The 22,959-nt window shown below is 44.3% G+C and overlaps 1 protein-coding gene across 3 annotated transcripts in view; it reads right to left on the bottom strand.

Annotated features, from left to right (window-relative positions):
* lama3 (laminin, alpha 3) overlaps positions 1–22,959 on the bottom strand; it is a 456,248-nt gene that overhangs the window by 149,120 nt on the left and 284,169 nt on the right. For all 3 annotated transcript variants that reach the window (XM_068031084.1, XM_068031086.1, XM_068031085.1), the window contains exons 29-33: positions 21,881–21,978; positions 9,915–10,092; positions 6,749–6,875; positions 3,222–3,361; positions 1,965–2,080 (exon numbers count right to left, since the gene is read on the bottom strand). In XM_068031084.1, coding sequence (XP_067887185.1) covers positions 1,965–2,080; positions 3,222–3,361; positions 6,749–6,875; positions 9,915–10,092; positions 21,881–21,978 — 659 coding nt within the window. The remainder of the gene's footprint in view (positions 1–1,964; positions 2,081–3,221; positions 3,362–6,748; positions 6,876–9,914; positions 10,093–21,880; positions 21,979–22,959) is intronic.

The following is a 22,959-nucleotide window of genomic DNA, read 5'->3' as shown; positions in this document are numbered from 1 at the left end:
CCTCTCTGTTACCTCCTCAAAAAACTCCAGTAAGTTAGTTTAACATGATTTTCCCTTAAGAATTAAGAAATTTACTGGCAGATTTCCAAAAGCCGTTTCTGGGGGGGGATTTGCTTCCAATACTCTTGTGCTTCAGAAAACATTTCTGTGGAATGCACACCCTAATTCCAGCAAGATTACACATGCCTATGCAGAATAATTTTCCTGCATTGCTAAACCAGTGTATTTAGGTCCCACCCTATATTCCAGTTGATGTACTGAACTCCAACTACACTCAAAGTGAGAGTCTGTCTGAACAGCTGAGGAAGTTCAGCCCCATTATCTTCAAGTCAAATGAAATCATAAGATGATTAAAAAGACTCCTCCCCTCCCCACACCTCAAAAGAATCAGATGGCTCACGTCACACAAAGCAGTCCTTCCTTTGTAAAATATAACTTCTTCCTAGATTGATTCATTTCAGCCTGAGTGCAGTATTTCTATCTTTTTCCCAACAGGAAGAAAATCATAGAACCATACAACACAGAATGAGGCGATTGAGCCCATTGTGCCTGTGCCATCTCTTTGAAAGAGCTATCCAACTAATCCCAGTCCCCAACTCTTTCCCCATAGCCCTGTAATTTTATCCTTTTTTTTTTAATGGGATGTGGATATCGCAGGATTTCAGATGGCAGTTAAGAGTCAACCACATTGCTGCAGGCCAGACCAGGTAAGGATGGCAGATTTCCTTCCCTAAAGTATATTAGTGAACCAGATGGGTTTTTATAGCAATCAATGTCAATAGCACCATTACTGAGACTAACTTTCAATTCCAGATTTTTTAATTAAATAAGTGAATTTAAATTTCACCAGCTGCCTTGGGTGGAATTTGAATCCTTGTCCCCAGGGCATTACACTGGGCCTCTGGATTACCAGTTCAGTGGCGTTACCACTACACCACCCTTTAAGTATTTATCCAATTAAGTTTTGAAAGTTACTATTTAATCTGCTTCCACCACCCTTTTCACAGAATCATTACAACACAGACAGAGGCCATTCGGCCCATTGTGTCTGCGCTGGCTCTCTGATAGAGCAATTTACTTCGTGTCACTCCTCCGCCTTCTCCCCATTGCCCTGCACATTCTTCCTTTTCAGATAACAATCCAATTTCTTCTTGAATGCCTCGATTGAACCTGCCTCTACTCCATTCTCAGGTAGTGCATTCCAGTTCCTAACCACTTGCTGCATGAAAAAGTTTTTCCTCAAGTTGCTATTGCTTTTTTTTGCCAATTACCTTAAATCTGGGCCCTCTTGTTCTTGATGCTTCCACCAATGGGAACACTTTTTCCCTATCTGCTCTGTCCAGACCCCTCATGATTTTCAACACCTCTATCAAATCCCCTTTCAACCTTCTCTTCTCTAAGGAAAACAGTCCCAACTTCTCCAATCTATCCACATAACTGAAGTTGCATAAAAACAATTTCTTCCCATCTTACCTCTGGTTCTTTTGCCAATTACCTTAAATCTGTGTCCTCTGGTTACTGACCTTCCTGCCAATGGAAACAGTTTCTCCTCATTTACTCTTATCAAAACTATTCATGATTTGGAACACCTCAATTCAAATCTCCTTTTAACCTTCTCTGCTCTAAAGAGAACAATCCCAGCTTCTCTAGTCTCGCTATATAGCTAAAATCCCTCATCCCTGGTACTATTCTAGTAAATCTCCTCTGCACCCTCTCCAAGGCCTTCACGTTCTTCCTAAATTGTAGTGCCCAGCTGAGGTCTAACTAGAGTATAGAAAATTCCATTCTTTACTCACATTAACTATTTCACCAGAGTTATTGCCAAGAAAAATTTCATCCTCTTTATTTTATGCTTGACCAAAAAAACCATCAATTTAGTTGCAGGTGATTCCACCCAATTATTTTCCACTTAGATTTAAGGGAATATAAAATACAAAAGACACAGAAAAATTAACTATACTCACTCGATGTAAAAGCTATTTCCACCACAGGCAGTAATGAAATCAAATGACTTATCCAGAGGTTTTTCATTTCCTAAGTCAGGATCGTAACTCTCTGAAGGAACAATTAAGATGTAGTCCTAAAAAAGGAAAGTAATTTTAGCCAATTATGACTTAAGTAAAGTAGCACTGAAGAGATTCCTACATAGAAATTTCAGTACAGAAGGAGGCCAATTGGCCCACTGAGTTTGTACCAGTGTTACTAAACTCCCAATACGGCGGGCAGAAATCATATGCATAATTCTGGCTGTTAGTGTGACGTCTGCCATATGGGTAAGGTTGAAACACTAGCAGCAGGAGCGCACAGTGGAACCTTTACAGGAGAGAATAAATTAGAGTCCTCTGCTCTTTGGAGGACCTGTTTTCAATTAGCGATTGCCCTAGGGTTCATTCTCTGTGTGCTTGACTCGTGTGAACTGGCAGCAAGGCCCCTTTCATTTTTACCTGAACATGGAGCTGGGAGGAGCAGGAGTGATTCCCTCCAACACCAAATTCTGACAATGTGGACCACTTCTTCCCAACTCCATCCTCAAGGATACCTTAGGCATCAGCATTCAGGGGCAGAGATTGTACCCTGTGTTCCCACCCTCCTCAACACTGGAAAATGAGTGCGCCTGAACCTTTAGGTCATCTACTTTAATTCCATTTATCTGCTTTATTCTTGAACCCTTTTGCAGGTTTCTACTTAGATTGTTTATCGCAGTCGCTCTTAAATGTTAAGATTGATTTGTGGAAGACATTCTCTTCCGAAACAACTCTTTGCATAAATAACAAGCTTTGAACAAAGTCCTTCATGTTTCTAAAATATTTCACTGCTTCGAGGCAGAATTAAATAGTCATCTTAAAAGAACCTTGTTTCCTGCTATAAAACAGAAGCAAAAGAAAAACTTGCATTTATATTGCGCCTTTCACAATCTCAGGATGTCCTAAGTTACTTCAGAACCAATTAAGTACTTTCTAAGCTCTGGAATTCCCTCCCTAAACTTCTCCCTCTCTCTCCTCCTTTAAGACGCTCCTTAAAACCTACCTCTTTTGCCAAGTTTTTGGTCACGTTCCCTAATATTTCCTTATGTGGTTTGGTGTCAAAAGGTTGTTTGATAATCTTTCCTGTGAAGTGCTTTGGCACATTTTGCCACATTAAAGGCATTATATAAATGCAAGTTTGTGCTGTAACATCAGAAACATGACAACAATAACTGTTAGTATTCGTTCAAAACTTACCACCCAAAGTGCTTTCTCTTTCGGAACAGTAAGAATAATTGACAACTCCACATTGTTTATATCCAATTCTATTCTATTCCCTGAAATGACCTGGTTGCGACATCCAAACCCATGTGGACAAAAGAAAGCACTGAAGAATCCTAAAAAAAAAGTTCACAACCAAAATTAAACACCATTCATAGGAAGAGGAGGAGGCCATTCAGACCTTCAAGCTTGTTCCTCCATTCAATTAGATCATGGCTGATCAGTACCTCAACTTTGTCTATCTGTCTTGGCTCCAGAACTCTTAATACCCTTACCCAACAAAAATCTATCAGTTTTGAAATTTTCAATTGACTCCACCAGCCTCAACAGCTTTTTGGGGGACAGAGTTCCAGATTGCCACTACCGTTTATGCTTCCTGACATCACCCCTATATGACCAAGTAACATTGGTGCCACACAAGTGCCAGGGAATGACCATCTCCAACAAGAGAAAATCTAACCATTTCCCCTTGACAGTCATAGTCATAGGCCGGAATTTTATCAGTGTGGCAGTGGCCCCGGGACAGGCCCGAAAGCCCGGTGGGGAAGGAGGGGGTGGGGGAGCCCCACCTCAGTCATTTGTGAGATCCTTAGATGCATTTTTGGGTCATCCGACGACAAATGAGTTGCCGTCGAGGTTCCTGTCCCTATAAAGGACAGGTGCCCCGCCCCAGAAGCTGCCGGCCAATCTGAAGACTGGCAGCTCAGCAGCACCACTGGAAGCAGTGGCCACTGCTGCGACTCGGCCTGGAAGAGATGACGCCATAGAAAGATGCCACCCTCCCAGCTAGGATAGTAGGGTCTAGGGGGCGCCGCGGGCAGTCAGGCAGGCCCTGGTGAGGGAGGGTGGGGTTGGTGAGGGCGAGGGGTGATTGTTGCAGAGGCAGCTATTACCGGTAGGGGGCCCTCCTTGGGCCACAGAAAGCCCGAATAGGAGGCCCCCCTCCCCTGCCGAGCCTGCAGGGAGGCCGCTAGGTTTTACCAGTCATGCTGAACCTTTATAAAGCTCTGGTTAGGCCACAACTAGAGTATTTCAATTAAGGACCCACCCACCGCTGGTAAAATGCTAGCGACAGCGGGAAGAGGCCCTGAATTGGCCACTTAAGCGGCTCAATTAGCCTCTGGGCGGGAGGGCCATCCTCCATCTTTCCTGCTGCTGGTGCAATGACATGGCAGTGGGAAGACAGCAGGTACTCCATCCCTCCTGCCTTCCCACTCCATTTTCGAGCCCCACGTCCCAGGCCAGGATCCTGATAATCTTCACCCCATGGAGTCATGGAGTCATTATGGCACAGAAGGCGGCCATTTGGTCCATCATGTCCATGCCGGCTCTCTGTAGAGCAATCCAGTCAGTCCCATTCCTCCACTCTATCCCTGTAGCTCTGCAGGTTTATTTCCCTCAAGTGCCAATCCAATTTCCTTCTGAAATTATTCATTGTCTCCACTTCCACCACCCTGCCAGGCAGCGAGTTCCAGGTCATTACCACTTGCTGTGTAAAAAATGTCTTCCTCACATCCGCCCTACATCTCTTGCCCAAAGTCTTCTGTGTCCCCTAGTTCTTCCACCATCAGCTAACAGCAACAGCTTTTCTTTGTCTACCTTACCTAAACCTGTCATAATCTTCTACACCTCTATCAAATCTCCCCTCAATCTCCTTTGTTTTAAGGAGAACAATCCCAGCCTCTCCAACCTAACTGTGTTAACCTAGCTAAAATGCGCATTCCTGGAATCTGTCTGGTAAATCTCCTTTGCACCCTCTCAAGGACCCTCACATCCTTTCTAAAGTGTGTGACCGGAACTGGATGCAATACTCTAGTTATGGCCTAACCAGTGCTTTTTAATCTAGTAAACCTTCTCTGAACTGCTTCCAATGCATTTACATCCTTCCTTAAATAAGGAGACCAGTACTGTCACAGTACTTCAGATGTGGTCTCACTAATGCCCTGTATAGCAGAAGCACAACATTCCTACTTTTGTATTCAATTCCCCTCACAATAAACGATAACATTCTATTAGCTTTCCTAATTACTTGCTGAACCTGCATACTAACTTTCTGCGATTCATGCATTAGGACACCCAGATCCCTCTGCATCTCAGAGCTCTGCAATCTCTCACAATTTAGATAATATGCTTCTTTTTTATTCTTCCTGACAAAATGGACAATTTCACATTTTCCCACATTATACTCCATTTGCCAGATGTATCTATATCTATAACTTAACCTATCTATATCCCTTTGCAGCCTCTTTATGTCCTCTCCGCAAGTTACTTTCCTACCTATCTTTGTGCCACCAGCAACTTTAGCAACCATACCTTCGGTGCCTTCATCCAAGTCATTTATATAAATTATAAAAAGTTGAGGCCCCAGCACTGATCCCTGTGGCACACCACTCGTTACATCTTGCCAACAAGAAATGACCCATTTATACCTACTCTGTTTCCTGTTAGCCAACCAATCTTCTACCCATGCCAATATGTTACTCCCTACACCACATGCTTTTATTTTCCGCAATAACACTTCTAATGACATTACCATCGCTGAATGCCCCCCCCATCAACATCCCGGGGGATTACCATTGACCAGAAACTGAACTGGACCAGCCATATAAATACTGTGGCTACAAGAACAGGTCAGAGGCTGGAAATTCGGCAGCTAGTAAATCACCTCCTGACTCCCCAAAGCCTGTATTGGAATACTCTCCACTTGCCTGGATGGGTGTAGCTCCAACAACACTCTAGAAGCTCGACACCATCCAGGACGAAACAGCCAGCGTGATTGGCACCCCATCCACAAACATTCACTCCCTCCACCACCAGCACTCAGTGGCAGCAGTGTGCACCATCTACAAGATGCACTGCAGCAACTCACCAAGCCGCCTTTGACAACACCTTCCAAACCCGCGATCTTTACCACCTAGAAGGATACGGACAGCAGATGCATGGGAACACCACCACCTGCGAGTTCCCCTCCAAGCCACACACCATCCTGACTTGGAATATATCACCGTTCCTTCAGTGTCGCTGGGTCAAAAACCTGGAACTCCCTTCCTAACAGCACTGTGGTTGTATCTACACCACAAGGACTGCAGCTTAAGAATGCGGCTCACCACCACCTTCTAAAGAGAAATTAGGGATGAGCAACAAATGCTGGCATTGCCAGAAATGCTTACATCCCATTAAAGAATAAAGAAAGCTTTAATTTTAAGGTTCTGCTCCCTTGTTCTAGACTGTCCCCTCCAAATGCAATAGTTTCTCTTCATCTACCCTATCAAATGTTTTAATTATCTTAAACAACTCAATTAGATCACCACTTAATCTTGTATACTTAAGGGAATACAAGCCGAGTTTGCGTAACCTGTTCTCATAATTGAACCATTTTACCCCATTATCATTCTGGTGAATCTGTGCTGCACCCAATCCATGGCCAATATATCCTTCCTGAGCTGCGGTGGCTGGTGAATGTTGAGTAACAGCACAGTCCATGCAACAACCATTATACTCACCATTATAGGAACGACCTCCATCCACCACCACCTCTACTGGGAACGAAGGGTACAAAGGCTGATAAAAATGCACCAATATCACATGTTTGCCTGCATTTGACACTCTTGTTTTGAAGGTGATCTGATTCTATAAAGAAATAAGCATCGCATTGTTAAAAAAAATCCTCATTTATAAACTTATGCACAACATATGTTTTTTTATTTTATAAATTGCTATGATTATCAAGTTTGAACACTGAGGTTACATTGATGGTTTCTCTAAATCATTCTACTGAATTCCTTTCTTTATCAAAACTGTTTTTAACACGTCAAGGAGGAAAATTCCTCAGTGCACAAAAACATAAACCAGTTCTTTATAAAGAGGTTTATTAACCTGTCAATACACATTGTACAAAAAGAAATCAGGGATGAGTGGACCTGGAGAGACAGGTGAAGCTGGGATTGTTCTCCCTAAAGCAGAGAAGTTTAATGGGAGATTGAACAGAGATGTTCAAAATTATGAGGGGTTTTGATAGAGTAAATAAGGAGAAACTGTTTCCATTGGCAGGAGGGTCAGTAACCAGAGGACACAGATTTAAGATAATTGGCAAAAGACACAGCGGAAATTAAAGCAGCTATTTTTGATACAATGTGTTGTTGTGATCTGGAATCTACCTGAAAAGGTGGTGGAAGCAGATTCATTATTAACATTCCAGAGGGAATTAGATATCAATTTGGAAAGGAAGAATTTGCAGGGATATGGGGAAAGAGCTGGGGAGAGGGACTAATTGAAGAGTTCTCTGACACAATAGGTCCAACGGTCTTATTCTGTGCTATAAGATTGTACGATCTGTGTGACTGGTGAACCAAGGATGAACACCAAATAGTAAATACTCTGAATGACAAGGGAAGGGTTGAGTAACACACCCGCTCCACAGATGTCCCAAGTATTATCAATGAAATAGAAGGTCTGGGTAAATGGGCTCAAAACAAATAAATACCCAGAAATAAATGGCTTTTAGTCCAGAGTGACGAGAGTATGGAGGAGATTTAGAAGGGCATGGCAAACATTATGAGAGAGTCAGTGGAAACTAATTAGATACCATAATATTGGAAACAGGATAATGTGGTGCCCCTATTCAAAAAGAACAAAACAGGTCCAGACAACAATAAACCTATTAGTCTTATTTTGATTTCATGTCAAATAATGGGATTGAATACTAGGTGGAAGCTTGAGGGTCATCTATATAACAATAACAGTGAGCAGTCAGCGCAGATTACAATATCTGTCTGACCAAGCATCTCAACAACTTTTGGGAAGTCATAATCCAAATGGACTTTGGGAAGACCTATTAACTAGACTTCCAAAAGACTTTCAATGAAGTTCCACATGAAAGGCTATGACTTAAACTCAGAGTTGTGGGGACTCAGCAGAAATGCTGGAAATGGATAGCAAATTTTCCATGTTCAGAAAACAATTATCACTCATAAAAAGAATTATGTCAGAGTGGGGTGAAATTAATGGCTGCCATACATCAAGCACAGCAGTGGGATCACTTCTGTTTCTGACTAACGTAAATGGCCTGGAATCAGAAACTCGATGTGAAGTTGTCAGATTTCCAGATGACATCTGACTAAGGGAGAAGTGAAACCAATAGGGGGAGCTGAGAAATTACAAGTTATACAAAAATTCAATGGGCAGAACAAAGGCAGACGAAATTTAATGCAGACAAATGTTAAGTATTACACATTGGTAAGAAAAATAGACAACATTCCTCTACCAGGAATGGTGTTGAAATAGCTAAAGATGAAGTTGAAAGCGACAGGAGAGTTTTAGTAAGTGCTAAATAAATCCAAGCAATCAAGAACTTGCATTTCCATGGCATCTTTCACGATCTCAAAACGTCTCAAAGTGTTTCTACATACAATGGAATTCTTTTGAACTGTAGTCACTCTTGTAGGAAATGCAGCAGCCAATTTGTGCACAGCATGATCCCACAAACAGTAATGTAAAAATGACCAGATATTTGTGTTTCTCGTGATGGTGGCTGAAGGATAAATATTGGCTCCAGGCCCCTAAGCAGAACTCTCCTGCTTTCCTCTCAAATAAGGGTCATGGGGTCTTCAACACTTAAGGCCTGCTACCCAACCCGAACCCAACGGGACCCGAAGACATGCGTCTGGTTCGGGTCGGCTCGGGTCCGGCTTTCAGGCTCGGGTCGGGCCGGACACAAGGTAAGTGCTCTGCTGGTATGTATTAAAAATAAAAAAAAAAAAAAACTTACCTGAGTTGGGAGTCCGGGACAAAACTGAGTCTGCGCAGTGAGCGAGTGATGTCACCACGCACAGGCTGCAGCTTCCTGGAGGTTCCGAGTCCGAAGGTAAGTAAAGGGATGGTCGGGTCGGGCTCGAGGCAAAATTGGAGGGACTCAAGCCCGGGTCAGGCTCGGGTCCATTGTGGATCGGTTGAGTTCTTTTTCCCCAACCTGGGCAGGTCTTTTATTATACATCCACCTGAAAGGGCAGACAGGACCTAGGTTTAATGTCTTATCTGAAAGATAGTACCTCTGACAGTGCAGCACTCACCCAGTAGTGCTCCTCCAACAGCACAGTGCTCCCTTGGTGCTGCTCCTCTGACTGTGCAGAGTTCCCTCAGTACTGTACTGGAATATCAGCCTAGACTATTTACTCAATCCCTGGAGTGGGGCTTGAACCCACAACCTTCTGGCTCAGAAGTAAGGGTGCTACCAACTGAACCACAGCTGACAGGCATGGCCTGACATTCTAGATCCCTCACCTACTGGAAACGGTTTGCTTCTATATACCCTGTCCTAAATTAAACCAAGGCTCCATCTGCCCTCTCAGGTAGATGTGAAAGATTCTGTGGCACTACATCAACAAAGAGCAGGGGAGTTCTTCCTGATGTCCTGGCCAATATTTATCCCTCAACCAACAGATTAGCTGGTTATTAACACAAGGTTATTTGTGGGAGCTTGCTGTATGCAAATTGGCTGCTGCGTTTCCTGCATTACAACAGTGGTTGCACTTCAAAAGCACTTCATTGGCTATAAAATGCTTTGGGATGTCCTGAGATCGGGAAGAGTGACATATAAATGCAAGTCTTTCTTTCTATTTTGTGGATATTACTTCAAGTTAACACATTTCCACACTCAAAACAGTTGATTACCTGCGGCGATTTTAGTAAAATAATATTTCCTGGTTCCACCATTGTCGGAGGACGCTGAGATAGGAGTTGTCTATCATCAGGCAAGTTAGGTTGTGAAGGAATTCCTGCTGTTGAAAGTTGTCCATCCTTCACCTTAACTGACGATACAGGTATTTCATACTTGGATGCAACACATGAACTGTTGAAAATGTCAAAGCAAAATAGCACCATTTATAAGGGTAACATTATGGACAATCACAATGATGTATAAATTTGTGTCATCAAGGGTTTTGATAGAGTAAATAGGGAGAAACTGTTCCCATTGGTAGGAGGGTCGGTAACCAGAGACACAAAATTGAGATAACAGGCAAAAGAACCAGGTGGTAGATCAAGAGCTTTTTCTTTCACACAGCGAGTTATGATGATCTGGAATGCGCTGCCTGAAATTACGAATTACGAGTAGAAGCAGGCTATTCAGCTAGTCGAGCCTGCTCTGCCATTTAATGAGATCATGGCTGATGTTTTCCTTAACTTCTTTAGTTAACTACAGATGGTGGGTCATCCCCTTAGAATTTTTCTTTATAGTAGGAATAAATGTATTCTGAGTTTTCTGAAATATCCCCTTTCATGTCTGCCACTGCTTCTCTACTGGTCTATCTCCTAACCTAGTAACCCAGGTCACTTCAGCTATCTCAGCTTTCATGCCCACCTAGTAACTTTCAAAAGGGAACTGGATAAATACTTGAAGGGGAGAAAATTGCAAGGCTATGGGGAAAGAGCAAGAGGGGGGATCTAATTGGATTAAATTGTCTTCTACTAAATTGATTTTTTTCAGGCAAGAATAAAATAAAAAGGGTGAATTTCTCTTGCTAATAATTCTAGTACAACAGTCAACGTGAGTATAGAATAGATTTTCTATGATCTGGTTAGGTCTCAGCTAGAGTATTGGTGTCCAATTCTGGGCACCACACTTTAGGAAGGAAAGTGTGCAGTGGAGATTGACTAGAATGGTACCAGGGGTGAGGGACTTCAGTTATGTGGAGAGACTGGAGAAGCTGGGATTGTTTGTCTCAGAGCAGAGAAGGTTAATAGAGATGTTCAAAATTATAAAAGGTTTTGATAAAATAAATAAAGAGGAACTGTTTCCACTAACAGGAGGGTCGGTAACCAGAGGGCACAGATTTAAGATAATTGGCAAACGAGCCAGAGATGAGATGAGGAGAATCTTTTTTACACAGCGAGGTGTTGTGATCTGGAATACGCTGCCCTAAAGGGTAGTGGAAGCAGATTCAATTGTAACTTTCAAACGGGATTTGGATAAATACTTGAAGGGGACAAGATTTGCAGGGCTATGGGGAAAGAGCAGGGGGAGTGGGATTAATTGGATAGCTCTTTCAAAAAGTCAGCACAGGCATGATGGGCTGAAGGACCTCCTTCTGTGTTGTCTCATTCCATGTTAAATGCATTGTAAAAGGCATTCCTTCCTAGCTGCTGGGCAAATCAATGCCACTGTGGATATAAATATAACAGCTGCTTCATGAATCTAAATGAAGTGAGTATTTTCATGTAATTCAGGAGCTGACCCTGTACTCTGGAATTTTGCCATTGTTAGTATTACGGATCTGATCTATGGCGGCCCAATCATTATTGATCTAATCAAGCTCTGCCATCCTTAAAAGCTGGATTCATTGATGCTTGACTATATGTAACTTGTATTAATAAATGCTATTCACTCAATGCTGTTTTCAATTGCCCTTTTATCTCCAAATCCCAATAATGCAATCTGTGTGAAACTCTGCACCACAATTTGCTTTGCTGATGTTTGAAATGAAATCATTTCACCTGCTATTTACAGAACCTTTTTTTAAAAATTGCTACCAAAAGAAAACCTCTCCAATGTATTGCAGATTATTTGACAGCTTTACACGGCTCATTGTAGAATGATATAGCACAGAAGGAGGCTATTTGGTCCATCACATCTGTGCCAGCTCTTTGAAAGAGCTATCCAATTTGTCCCACACCCCTGTTCTTTTCACATAACCCTGTAAATTCCCTTTTGAAAATTTACAATTGAATCTGCATCCACCACCCTTTCAGGCAGTGTATCCGAGATTCTAATAATTTATTGCTTAAAACAATTTCTCATCTCCCCTCTAGTTCTTTTTGACAATCACCTTAAATCTGTTTTCTGGTTATTCTCATTATTTACTCGATCAAAACCTGTCACAATTTTGAATAAACCTATAACATCTCTTTCTGCTCTAAAGAGAACAATCCAAGCTTCTCCAGGCTCTCCACGTAACTGAAGCCACTCATCCCCGGAGCAAATCTAATCAATCTCCTCTGCACCTCTCTAAGGTCTTGACATCAGTCCTAAAGTCTGGGACTCAGATTTGGACCATCTGAGGTCTAACCAGCAATTTATAACTCAGGGAAATACTGGGCTGAATTTTAACTTTTGGACCCGTTTTCCGTGGGGGAGCCTGGCAGTGGATCAGGAACCTGGGAGCTCATGGAGTATACTTTTCTGGGACTCTTTAACTGAGCCACAGCATTAGCATCCCACTTCCAGGCTTCCTGATAAATCGGACTGAGTGGACATGTTCACGACCTGCACCTGACTGTTGAAGCCTCAGTATTTAAAGCGACCTGGCAAGGGACAGAATGGAAGCATTCTATAACTGCCAACTGAGAGACAACAGCTGGATTTATAGATTCTCAAAGAGGGAAGACTGTACCCATCCCGGTTCTCTGAGGCATCCGAGATCCTGCTGCGAGTATGCTGAATTCAAGTACTGGCTCCCTCACTCTGACCTCCCCAGCCTTCTCCTGCACAGCACTGGTCAAACGAACACATCTTGCAGGTTCACCCTTTCACCTTGCTTGAGGAACCTCCTCACATCTCCATCTGAGTTGCCCTTATCTTATTGCCATTCACACCCATCACTCACAGTCACCCTCCATAAATGTTGTCATTCCATTTTTTTCACATTCAAAGCTTTCTTCATTCTCTCCTTGCAGGAGAAGAGAGCGCAAAACATCAGGGAGAGACAGAGAACCGCAAGTGGCCCTCCAGTGATAGCCACCCTGACCGTTGCAGAGGAGGAGGCAGTGGAGATATGCAGTCTCGGACAGCCCCCGGCAGGTTAAAAGCCAACTCATTGGCTCTATTTCAGTGGCTGCACTCACTGTCAAGCTGCAGTAATGTCAGCTTCTAACAGTTAGGAGCCTCAAATTCAGGAATGGTTTCACCAGAAGCAATGGAAAATACGACAATAGGGAAAGCAGAAAAATCATTGAAAGTGAATAGCTAACAAAGCACACATGGATCAGGAGAATTATATTAAATTACATCTGATTTACCACACTTCTGTGCTGTAAGATTCAATGAATTGGATAGCTCTTTCAAAGAGCCAGCACCTAACTCTGCTATATTATTCTATGATTTTCTATGAGAAACAGGACATTCAGTCTAACTGGTCTATGCCGGTGCTGATGTTCCACACGAGCCTCCTCCCACCCTACTCAACTCACCCTATCAGCATATCCTTCTATTCCTTTCTCCCTCATGTGCTTATCCAGCTTCCCCTTAAATCTCTTTGGCCTCCTTATCTCGAGAGTCAATGGATAAGCACCTGGAGGTGGTCAGTGGTGTGTGAAGCAGCGCCTGGAGTGGCTATAAAGGCCAATTCTAGAGTGACAGGCTCTTCCACAGGTGCTGCAGAGAAATTTGTTTGTCAGGGCTGTTACACAGTTGGCTCTCCCCTTGTGCCTCTGTCTTTTTTCCTGCCAACTACTAAGTCTCTTCGACTCGCCACACTTTAGCCCCGCCTTTATGGCTGCCCGCCAGCTCTGGCGAACGCTGGCAACTGACTCCCACGACTTGTGATCAATGTCACAGGATTTCATGTCGCGTTTGCAGACGTCTTTAAAGCGGAGACATGGACGGCTGGTGGGTCTGATACCAGTGGCGAGCTCGCTGTACAATGTGTCTTTGGGGATCCTGCCATCTTCCATGCGGCTCACATGGCCAAGACATCTCAAGCGCCACTGACTCAGTAGTGTGTATAAGCTGGGGATGTTGGCCGCCTCGAGGACTTCTGTGTTGGAGATACGGTCCTGCCACCTGATGCCAAGTATTCTCCGGAGGCAGCGAAGATGGAATGAATTGAGACGTCGCTCTTGCCTGACATACGTTGTCCAGGCCTCGCTGCCATAGAGCAAGGTACTGAGGACACAGGCCTGATACACTTGGACTTTTGTGTTCCGTGTCAGTGTACCCACACTCTCTTGGCCAGTCTGGACATAGCAGAGGAAGCCTTTCCCATGCACTTGTTGATACGTCTCTGCTATTCACCTCAGCCACTCTAGGTTGTTACATTGAATTCATGGTTTGTATTAATTTTCTGGAGGTAACTTTTAATTTGGGAATTGATTTTTTTTAATGCAAGACAAATGAAATCATCTGGTTTGAGAAGCTGGCAAACAAATCCAGGGTGGTTACAAAGCAAAGGGTAGCCCATGTTTATTTAGTAAGTGGGAAGTGTGAAGACCATAAACAATGAGAACTTCTCTGAACTTCTTGATGGAAATGGTGTGTCCGCAGCTATCTCAATCAGGGGTTTAAATTATTCATATAATTTCCCAGAACAAAAGAGAAGTTTTGGAGTTGTAAATAATTAGTTTAAATAGGACATCCCACAGGTACCACATTACGATGGAGATAGATAGATAGAGGTGCCTGTTGGTGTTATGATCTGTGTGTCATAGATCATAGAGTTTTTAAAATTCATTCATGGGATGTGGGCGTCACTGGCTATGCCAGCATTTATTGCCCATCCCTAATTGCCCTGGAGACGGTGGTGGTGAGCTGCCTTCTGAAACCACTGCAGTCCATGTGAGGTAGGTACACCCACAATGCTGTTAGGAAGGGAGTTCCAGGATTTTAACCCAGCGACAGTGAACAGACGGCGATATAGTTCCAAGTCAGGATGGTGTGTGACTTGGAGGGGAACTTGCAGGTGGTGGTGTTCCCATGTGTCTGCTGCTCTTGTCCTTCGAGGTGGGAGAGGTCGCGGGTTTGGAAGTGCTGTCTAAGGAGCCTTGGTGTATTGCTGCAGTGCATCTTGTAGATGGTACACAGTGCTGCCACTGTGCGTCGATGGTGGAGGGAGTGAATGTTGTGGATGGTGTGCTGATCAAGAGGGCTGCTTTGACCTGGATGGTGTCGAGCTTCTTGGGTGTTGTTGGAGCTGCATCCATCCAGGCAAGTGGAGAGTATTCCATCACACTCCTGAATTGTGCCTTATAGATGGTGGACAGGCTTTGGAGAGTCAGGAGGTGAGTTACTCGCCGCAGGATTCCTAGGCTCTGACCTGCTATTGTAGCCACGGTATTTATATGGCTACTCCAGTTCAGTTTCTGGTCAATGGTAGCACCGAGGATGTTGATAGTGGGGGATTCAGCGATGGTAATGCCATTGAATGTCAAGGGCAGATGGTTAGATTCTCTCTTGTTGGAGATGGTCATTGCCTGGCACTTGTGTGGCACAAATGTTACTTGCCGCTTATCAGCCCAAGCCTGGATATTGTCCAGGTCTTGCTGCATTTCTACATGGACTGCTTCAGTATCTGAGGAGTCACGAATGGTGCTGAACATTGTGCAATCATCAGCGAACATCCCCACTTCTGACCTTATGATTGAAGGAAGGTCATTGATGAAGCAGCTGAAGATAGTTGGGCCTGGACACTACCCTGAGGAACTCCTGCAGTGATGTCCTGGAGCTCAGATGATTGACCTCCAACAACCACAGCCATCTTCCTTTGCGCTAGGTATGTCTAACCAGCAGAGAGTTTTTCCCCCCGATTCCCATTGACTCCAGTTTTGCTAGGGCTCCTTGATGCCATACTCGGTCAAATGCTGCCTTGATATCGAGGGCAGTCACTCTCACCTCACCTCTTGAGTTCAGCTCTTTTGTTCACGTTTGAACCAAGGCTGTAATGAGGTCAGGAGCTGAATGGCCCTGTCGGAACCCAAACTGGGTATCACTTGGCAGGTTATTGCTAAGCAACTGCTGCTTGATGGCACTGTTGATGACACCTTCCATCATTTTGCTGATGATTGAGAATAGACTGATGGGGCGAGAATTTGCCGGGTTCGACTTGTCCTGCTTTTTGTGTACAGGACATACCTGGGCAATTTTCCACATTGCCGGGTAGATGCCAGTGTTGTAGCTATACTGGAACAGGGGTGCGGCAAGTTCTGGAGCACAGGTCTTCAGTACTATTGCCGGAATATTGTCAGGGCCCATAGCCTTTGCAGTATCCAGTGCCTTCAGTCGTTTCTAGATATCACGCGGAGAGAATCGAGTTGGCTGAAGTCTGGCATCTGTGATGCTGGGGACTTCAGGAGGGGGCTGAGATGGATCATCAACCCGGCACTTCTGGCTGAAGATTGTTGCAACTGCTTCAGCCTTATCTTTCGCACTGATGTGCTGGGCTCCCCCATCATTGAGGATGGGGATATTTGTGGAGCCACCTCCTCTAGTTAGTTGTATAATTGTCCACCACCTGAATGTGGCAGGGCCACAGAGCTTAGATCTGATCCGTTGGCTATGGGATCGCTTAGCTCTGTCTATTGCATGCTGCTTATGCAGTTTGGCATGCAAGTAGTCCTGGGTTGTAGCTTCACCAGGTTGACACCTCATTTTGAGGTATGCCTGGTGCTGCTCCTGGCATGCCCTCCTGCACTCTTCATTGAACCAGGGTTGGTCTCCTGGCTTGATGGTAATGGTACAGTGGAGGATATGCCGGGCCATGAGGTTACAGATTGTCATTGAGTACAATTCTGCTGCTGCTGATGGCCCACAGCACCTCATGGATGCCCAGTTTTGCATTGCTAGATTTGTTCGAAATCTATCCCATTTAGCACGGTGATAGTGCCACACAACACAATGGACGGTATCCTCAATGTGAAGGCGGGACTTCGTCTCCACAAGGACTGTGCGGTGGTCACTCCTACCAATACAGTCATGGACCGAAGCATCTGCGGCAGGCAGATTGGTGAGGATGAGGTCAAGAATTTTTTTCCCTTGCGTTGGTTCACCCACCACCTGCCGCAGACCCAGTCTAGCAGCTATGTCCTTTAGTACTCGGCCAGCTCGGTCAGTAGTGGTGCTACCGAGCCACTCTTGGTGATGGACATTGAAGTCCCCCACCCAGAGTACATTTTGTGCCCTTGCCACCCTCAGTGCTTCCTCCAAGTGGTGTTCAACATGGTGGAGTACTGACTCATCAGCTGAGGGAGGGCAGTAGGTGGTAATCAGTAGGAGGTTACCTTGCCCATGTTTGACCTGATGCCATGAGACTTCATGGGGTCCGGTGTCGATGTTGAGGACTCCCAGGGCAACTCCCTCCCTACTGTATACCACTGTCCCGCCACCTCTGCTGGGTCTATCCTGCCAGTGGGACAGGACATACCCAGGGATGGTGATGGCAGTGTCTGGGACATTGTCCATAAGGTATGATTCCGTGAGTATGACTATGTCAGGCTGTTGCTTGACTAGTCTGTGGGACAGCTCTTCCAACTTTGGCACAAGCCCCCAGATGTTATTAAGGGGGACTTTGCAGGGTCGACAGGGCTGGGTTTGCCGTTGTCGTTTCCGGTGCCTCGGTCGATGCCGGGTGCTCTGTCCGGTTTCATTCCTTTTTATTGACTTCGTAGTGGTTAGGTACAACTGAGTGGCTTGCGAGGCCATTTCAGAGGGTATGTAAGAGTGAACCACATTGCTGTGGGTCTGGAATCACATGTAGGCCAGGCCATGTAGGGACAGCAGGTTTCTTTCCCTAAAGGACATTAGTGAAGCAGATGGGTTTTTACAACAATCGACAATGGTTTCATGGCCATCATTAGACTAGCTTTTTAATTCCAGATTTATTAGTTGAATTCAAATTCCACCTTCTGCTGTGGTGGGATTCGAACCCATGTCCCCAGAGAAATACCCTGGGTCTCTGGGTTACTAGTCCAGTGATAATACCACTATGCCACCGCCTCCCCTTTGGCCCATCGTGTCTGTGCCGGTCTTCAAGCACCTATCTATTCTAATTCCATTTTCCAGCACTTGGCTTGTATGCTATGGCATTTCAAATGCTCATCAAAATACTTCTTAAATGTTTGAGGGTTCCTGCCTCTACCACCCCTTCTGGTAGTGTGTTCCAGATTCCAAACACCCTCTGGGTGAAAAACTTTTCTTCAAATCCCCTCTAAACCTCCTGCCCCTTACCTTAAATCTATGCCCCCTGGTTATTGATCCCTCCGCTAAGGGAAAAAGTTTCTTCCTATCTATCCTATCAATGGCCCTCATAATTTTGTATACCTCAATCAGGTCCCCCCTCAGCCTTCCTTGCTCTCAGGGAAACAACCCTAGCCTATTCAGTCTCTCTTCATAGCTGAAATGCTCCAGACCAGGCAACATCTTGGTGAATCTCCTCTGCACCCTCTCCAGTGCAATCACATCCTTCCTCTAGTGCGGTGACCAGAACTGTACACAGTACTCCAGCTGTGGCCTAACTTGCATTTTATACAGATCCATCATAACCTCCCTGATCTTATATTCTGTGCCTCGGCTAATAAAGGCAAGTATCCCATATGCCTTCCTAACCACCTTATCTACCTGTGCTGCTGCCTTCAGTGATCTATGGACAAGTACACCAAAGTCCCTCTGACACTCTGTACTTCCTAGAGTCCTACTATCCATTGTATATTCCCTTGCCTTGTTCGTCCTCCCAAAATGTGCTTGCTGACAGATAGGTATTTGGCTTTTGGAAAAGCTGTTGGCTTCAGACAGGCTGTTGGTCACAGAGAAAGCTTTCGGAGCAGCTGGATTCAAGAGCAAAGAGGCCATCAGGAACCAGGGGTGTTTTTTGTTTTGATTAAGGCCCATGCTCAAGCTGGGAAGTCCAGATTTGGGAAATTTTATACCTCAAGATAGCTGAGAAATTAAGGAAATCGAAGTGAATTCCTAACACTTTGGATTGGTCCAAGAAGAAATAAACTGCCAAAATCCTGCAACGTATAGGGAAACTTTTGGGGTGTTTGTAACAGTCAAACAGGAATGTTCTGTTAAGATTTTAAGTTTAAATATGAATGATTTCAAGTTGTAGTGTTAAGTTAGTAGTGGTTTGTTTTGTTTAACTCTTGTACAGTAAAGTTTTTTTTGCTGAAAACATGAAATCTTGTGGACCAATTCTTTCAGTAAAAATTGGGAACTCGACTTTCTCTTTTTAAAAGTTAACGGTCCCTAATGGGATCATAATAATGTGGTAGCAAGTTCCACATTTTAACCACTCTCTGGGTAAAGAGATTTCTCCTGAATTCCCTATTGGATTTTGTCAGTGACCATCTTATATTGATGGCCCTTTAGTTTTGGACTGCCCCACACATGGCAACATTGGGCTGAATTTTATGGGCCTCCTTGGGATGAGAACGGAGGCTTAGGGCTCCATAAATTTGTGTCAGAAGACAAGGCAGAGTGGGACAGCCTTACCATCCCAGGCCAATAGAGGCCTTTAAGTAGCCAATTAGTGGCCACTTAAGGGCCTCTTCCCACCTCCACCTCAATGTAATGGAAAGCCGAGGGTCCCACAACCGGGTAAAACCTGGTGGCCTCCTAGCGGGGTGAGGGGTGTTCCTCCTTTGGGAGCAATCCAGGGCCCTGGAGGGCTCCCCTGACAGTGATAGTCACCGCACCCACCCCCACCCCCAGGAAGACCTCCCCACCCTCACAAACCCCACCACACCACCCCACTGTCAGGGCCTGCCTGAATGGCTCCGGTAACCCCAACTCCACTTACCCCTCCCGGGGTCTCCGGACTCTTCAATACTGCAGGGCTTTGTGTTCTTGTGTCTCCTGCAGCCCTGGCAGTTGCAACTGCTCCCATTGGCACTGCTGGTACTGCAGAGCTGCTGGCCTTCCGATTAGCTGGCAGCTCTTGGAGGCAGGAACTTGTCCCTTAAAGCGACGGCATCCCTGACAGCAGGCAGTTAATTGCCTGCCCACCATGAAATTGTACCGGGAATCCGACGGAGGGCCAAAGTGACATCTCCCCCAACCTTCCAGCCTGCTGTCAGGACCCCTGTCTTCAGTACAAAATTCATCCCATTTTCTCTACGTCTGCCTTATCAAATCCCTTGACAGAAAAGGGAAAGGGTTAGAGAAGGATGGTAGGGGGTGGGGGCAGCAAGAAAGATTTGAGGCTCAAAATGGCAAGAAATTTTGTGTTGCTGGGAGGGAAAGAAAATGAAGTCAGAATTTATTAAAAATTAGACAAAACAGCAATTTCTTGAACTTACACATGACTTCTGCATGTCTGTATAGGTTACAAGCTGCACCCATAACTGGAATTTGCTCTTGGTTGTAAATGACATGTCAAGTTTGTAGGTTGGGAATTCAATTGGAAAATAGACAACTAGTGAATAATTCATGTTTTAGTGGTACAGTACACTAATTATCTAAAATCACCAAAGTTCCATCAAGCAGGATATGGCCAACATCCAACCTTGGGTAGACCAATGGAAGGTAACACTCAAGTCACTTAAGTGTTAGATAATGGCTGTTCTGACAAGAGAAAGCCCTATCATTTCCTCTTGACCTTTAATGGCACCACCATCACCGAGAGTCCTAAAATCATCTTGGGGCGGGGGGTGGGGGTGGGTTTGCGGGGGGGGGTCACCAATAACCAGAATTTTAACTGGCCCAGCTATATTCAATGCCATAGCTACAAAGGCAGGACACTGTACTCTGTAATGAGTGGCTCATCTAGTGATCCATCAATGCCTTTTAATTACCTGCACAGCTGAAGTCAGTTGTGTGGTAGAAACATAGGTACAGGTGGAGATGTTTAGCCCCTTGAGCCTGTTCCACCATTCAGTTCGATCATGGCTGATCTGTACCTTAACTCCATTTCTCGATTACCCTTAATACTCTTGCCTATCAAAAATCTAACAATCTCAGTTTTGAATTTTTCAATTGACCCCCAGCTTCAACAGCTTTTCAAGGGAGTTCCAGATGTCCACTACCCTTTGTGTGAGGAAATTCTTCCCGACATTCTCCCTGAACGGCCTAGCTCTAATTTTAAGGCTCTGCCCCATTGTTCTGGACTCCTCCCATCAGAGGAAATAGTTTATCTTTATCTACCCTATCAAATCCCTTAATCATCTTAAACACCTCAATTAGATCACCTCTTAATCTTCTACACTCAGGAAACTCAAGCCCAATTTATGCAACATGTCCTCATCATTATACTCTTCTAGCCCCAGTGTAACAGAATACTCTCCACTTGACTCAATGGATGTAGCTGCAGCAACATTCAAGGAGCTCAACAACATTGAGCAGGCCACTTAACTTCTGCCCCTGTTCTTGAACTCAATATCTACCTCTTCGACCACTGCCATTTAAGTTGGCAGCATTTCCCACATCACTAGAATCATATAGCACTTAAGGAGGCTGTTCAGCCCATTGTGCCTGTGCTGGCTCTTTAAGAGAGCTATCTAATTAGTCTCACCTGCTTGTTTTTTTCTCATATCCTTTTCTCTTTTTCAAGTATTTATCTAATTCCCTTTTTGAAAGTTACTATTGAGTCTGCTTCCACTACCCTTTCAGGTAGCGCATTCCAGATCACAACAAACAAAAAAATATTTCAACACTCTTATAAAAGGGGCCAATGATGCCAAGTTACCAGAGACTACCCCAGTTCCCAAACCCAAGGTAGTGGGAACCCTCTGCATGCACTTGGCTGGTTTATTTAATGAGTTAATAACATGACCTCCTCCTGACCTCGCAAGCTTTGGCAAGGTCACAGTAGAAGGTCACCAGTGGACAACATCTGAGGATTGATGTCGAGATGGACCACCCCTAGATTTTTACCCTTGTATAATTATATTCCCCATTTTGAAAAGTGGGGCAGGAAAGTTCATCTGATAGGTTTTACCTCCTGTTTGTGACAGGTCCATGAGCGGCGATGCAGTGGACTTTTGGCTCCACGTGTTCAATGCAGAATTCTTGAATTGGTATGAAATAAACTTTGTGCTGTCCATGGAAAGGAATAAAAAGTGCAAAATATTGATAAATATCATGACCTGTTCAGTGAATCAAGTCAGCTCTGTAATACAAATGTGCTGTCTTTTTGGAATATTTAATGCATTTGATAAGTGAGTTCCCTTTATGACTCATATTACTTTCTCAGTCATGCACGATACAGCCATGCAAATTAAAAGGTAGCAGGATCAATTCCCATTCAGTGTAGAGTTGGCTGATCCCAACTAGAGCAGCAATAGGGGGGATCAAAATACCAGGGTGGACAGGTATTAAAAGTGATTAAAAAGGTTAATGGAATACTCGCCTTTATCTCAAGGGGGTTGGAATACAAAGGGGTGGAAGTTATGTTACAACTTTACAGAGCTGTAGTTAGACCCCATCTGGAGTAACTGTGTTCAGTCTTGGGCACCACACCTCAGAAAAATCTTGGAGGGAATGCAGCATAAATTTACCAGAATGATACCAGAACTAAAATGGTTAAATTGTGAGGACAGATTGCAAAGGCTTGTATTCATTTGAATATAGAAGATCTAATTAAGTGTTCAAGATGATTAATGGAGTTGATGGAATAGATAGAAACGGTTTCCTCTGGCCGGGGGAGTCCAGAACAAGGGGGCATAACCTTAAAATTAGAGTCAGGCCATTCAGGGGTGCTGTCAGAAAGCACTTCTTCACCCGAAGGGTAGTAGAAATCTGGAACTCTGTCCCTTAAAAAAGCTGTTGAGGCTGGGGGTCAATTGAAAATTTCAAAATTGAGATTGATAGATTTTTGTTTAAGGGTAGTACGGGTTATGGAACCATGGTGAATATATGGAGCTAAGATAGATACAGATCAACCATGATATAATTGTATGGTGGAACATGCTCGAGGGGCTGAATGACCTACTCCTGTTCCTTATGCTATAATTGGCCTTTGTGGTCCTGTGTTGAGAAATTTTTAAAAAAAGAACAAATGAAAGATGACTCTGCTAG

The sequence above is a fragment of the Heterodontus francisci genome, chromosome 5 (assembly GCF_036365525.1).
Source record: "Heterodontus francisci isolate sHetFra1 chromosome 5, sHetFra1.hap1, whole genome shotgun sequence".
In the NCBI taxonomy this organism is placed as follows: Eukaryota; Metazoa; Chordata; class Chondrichthyes; order Heterodontiformes; family Heterodontidae; genus Heterodontus; species Heterodontus francisci.
The sequence above is the reverse complement of the archived record's forward strand: the minus strand, read 5'-3'. Positions and strand labels throughout refer to the sequence as shown.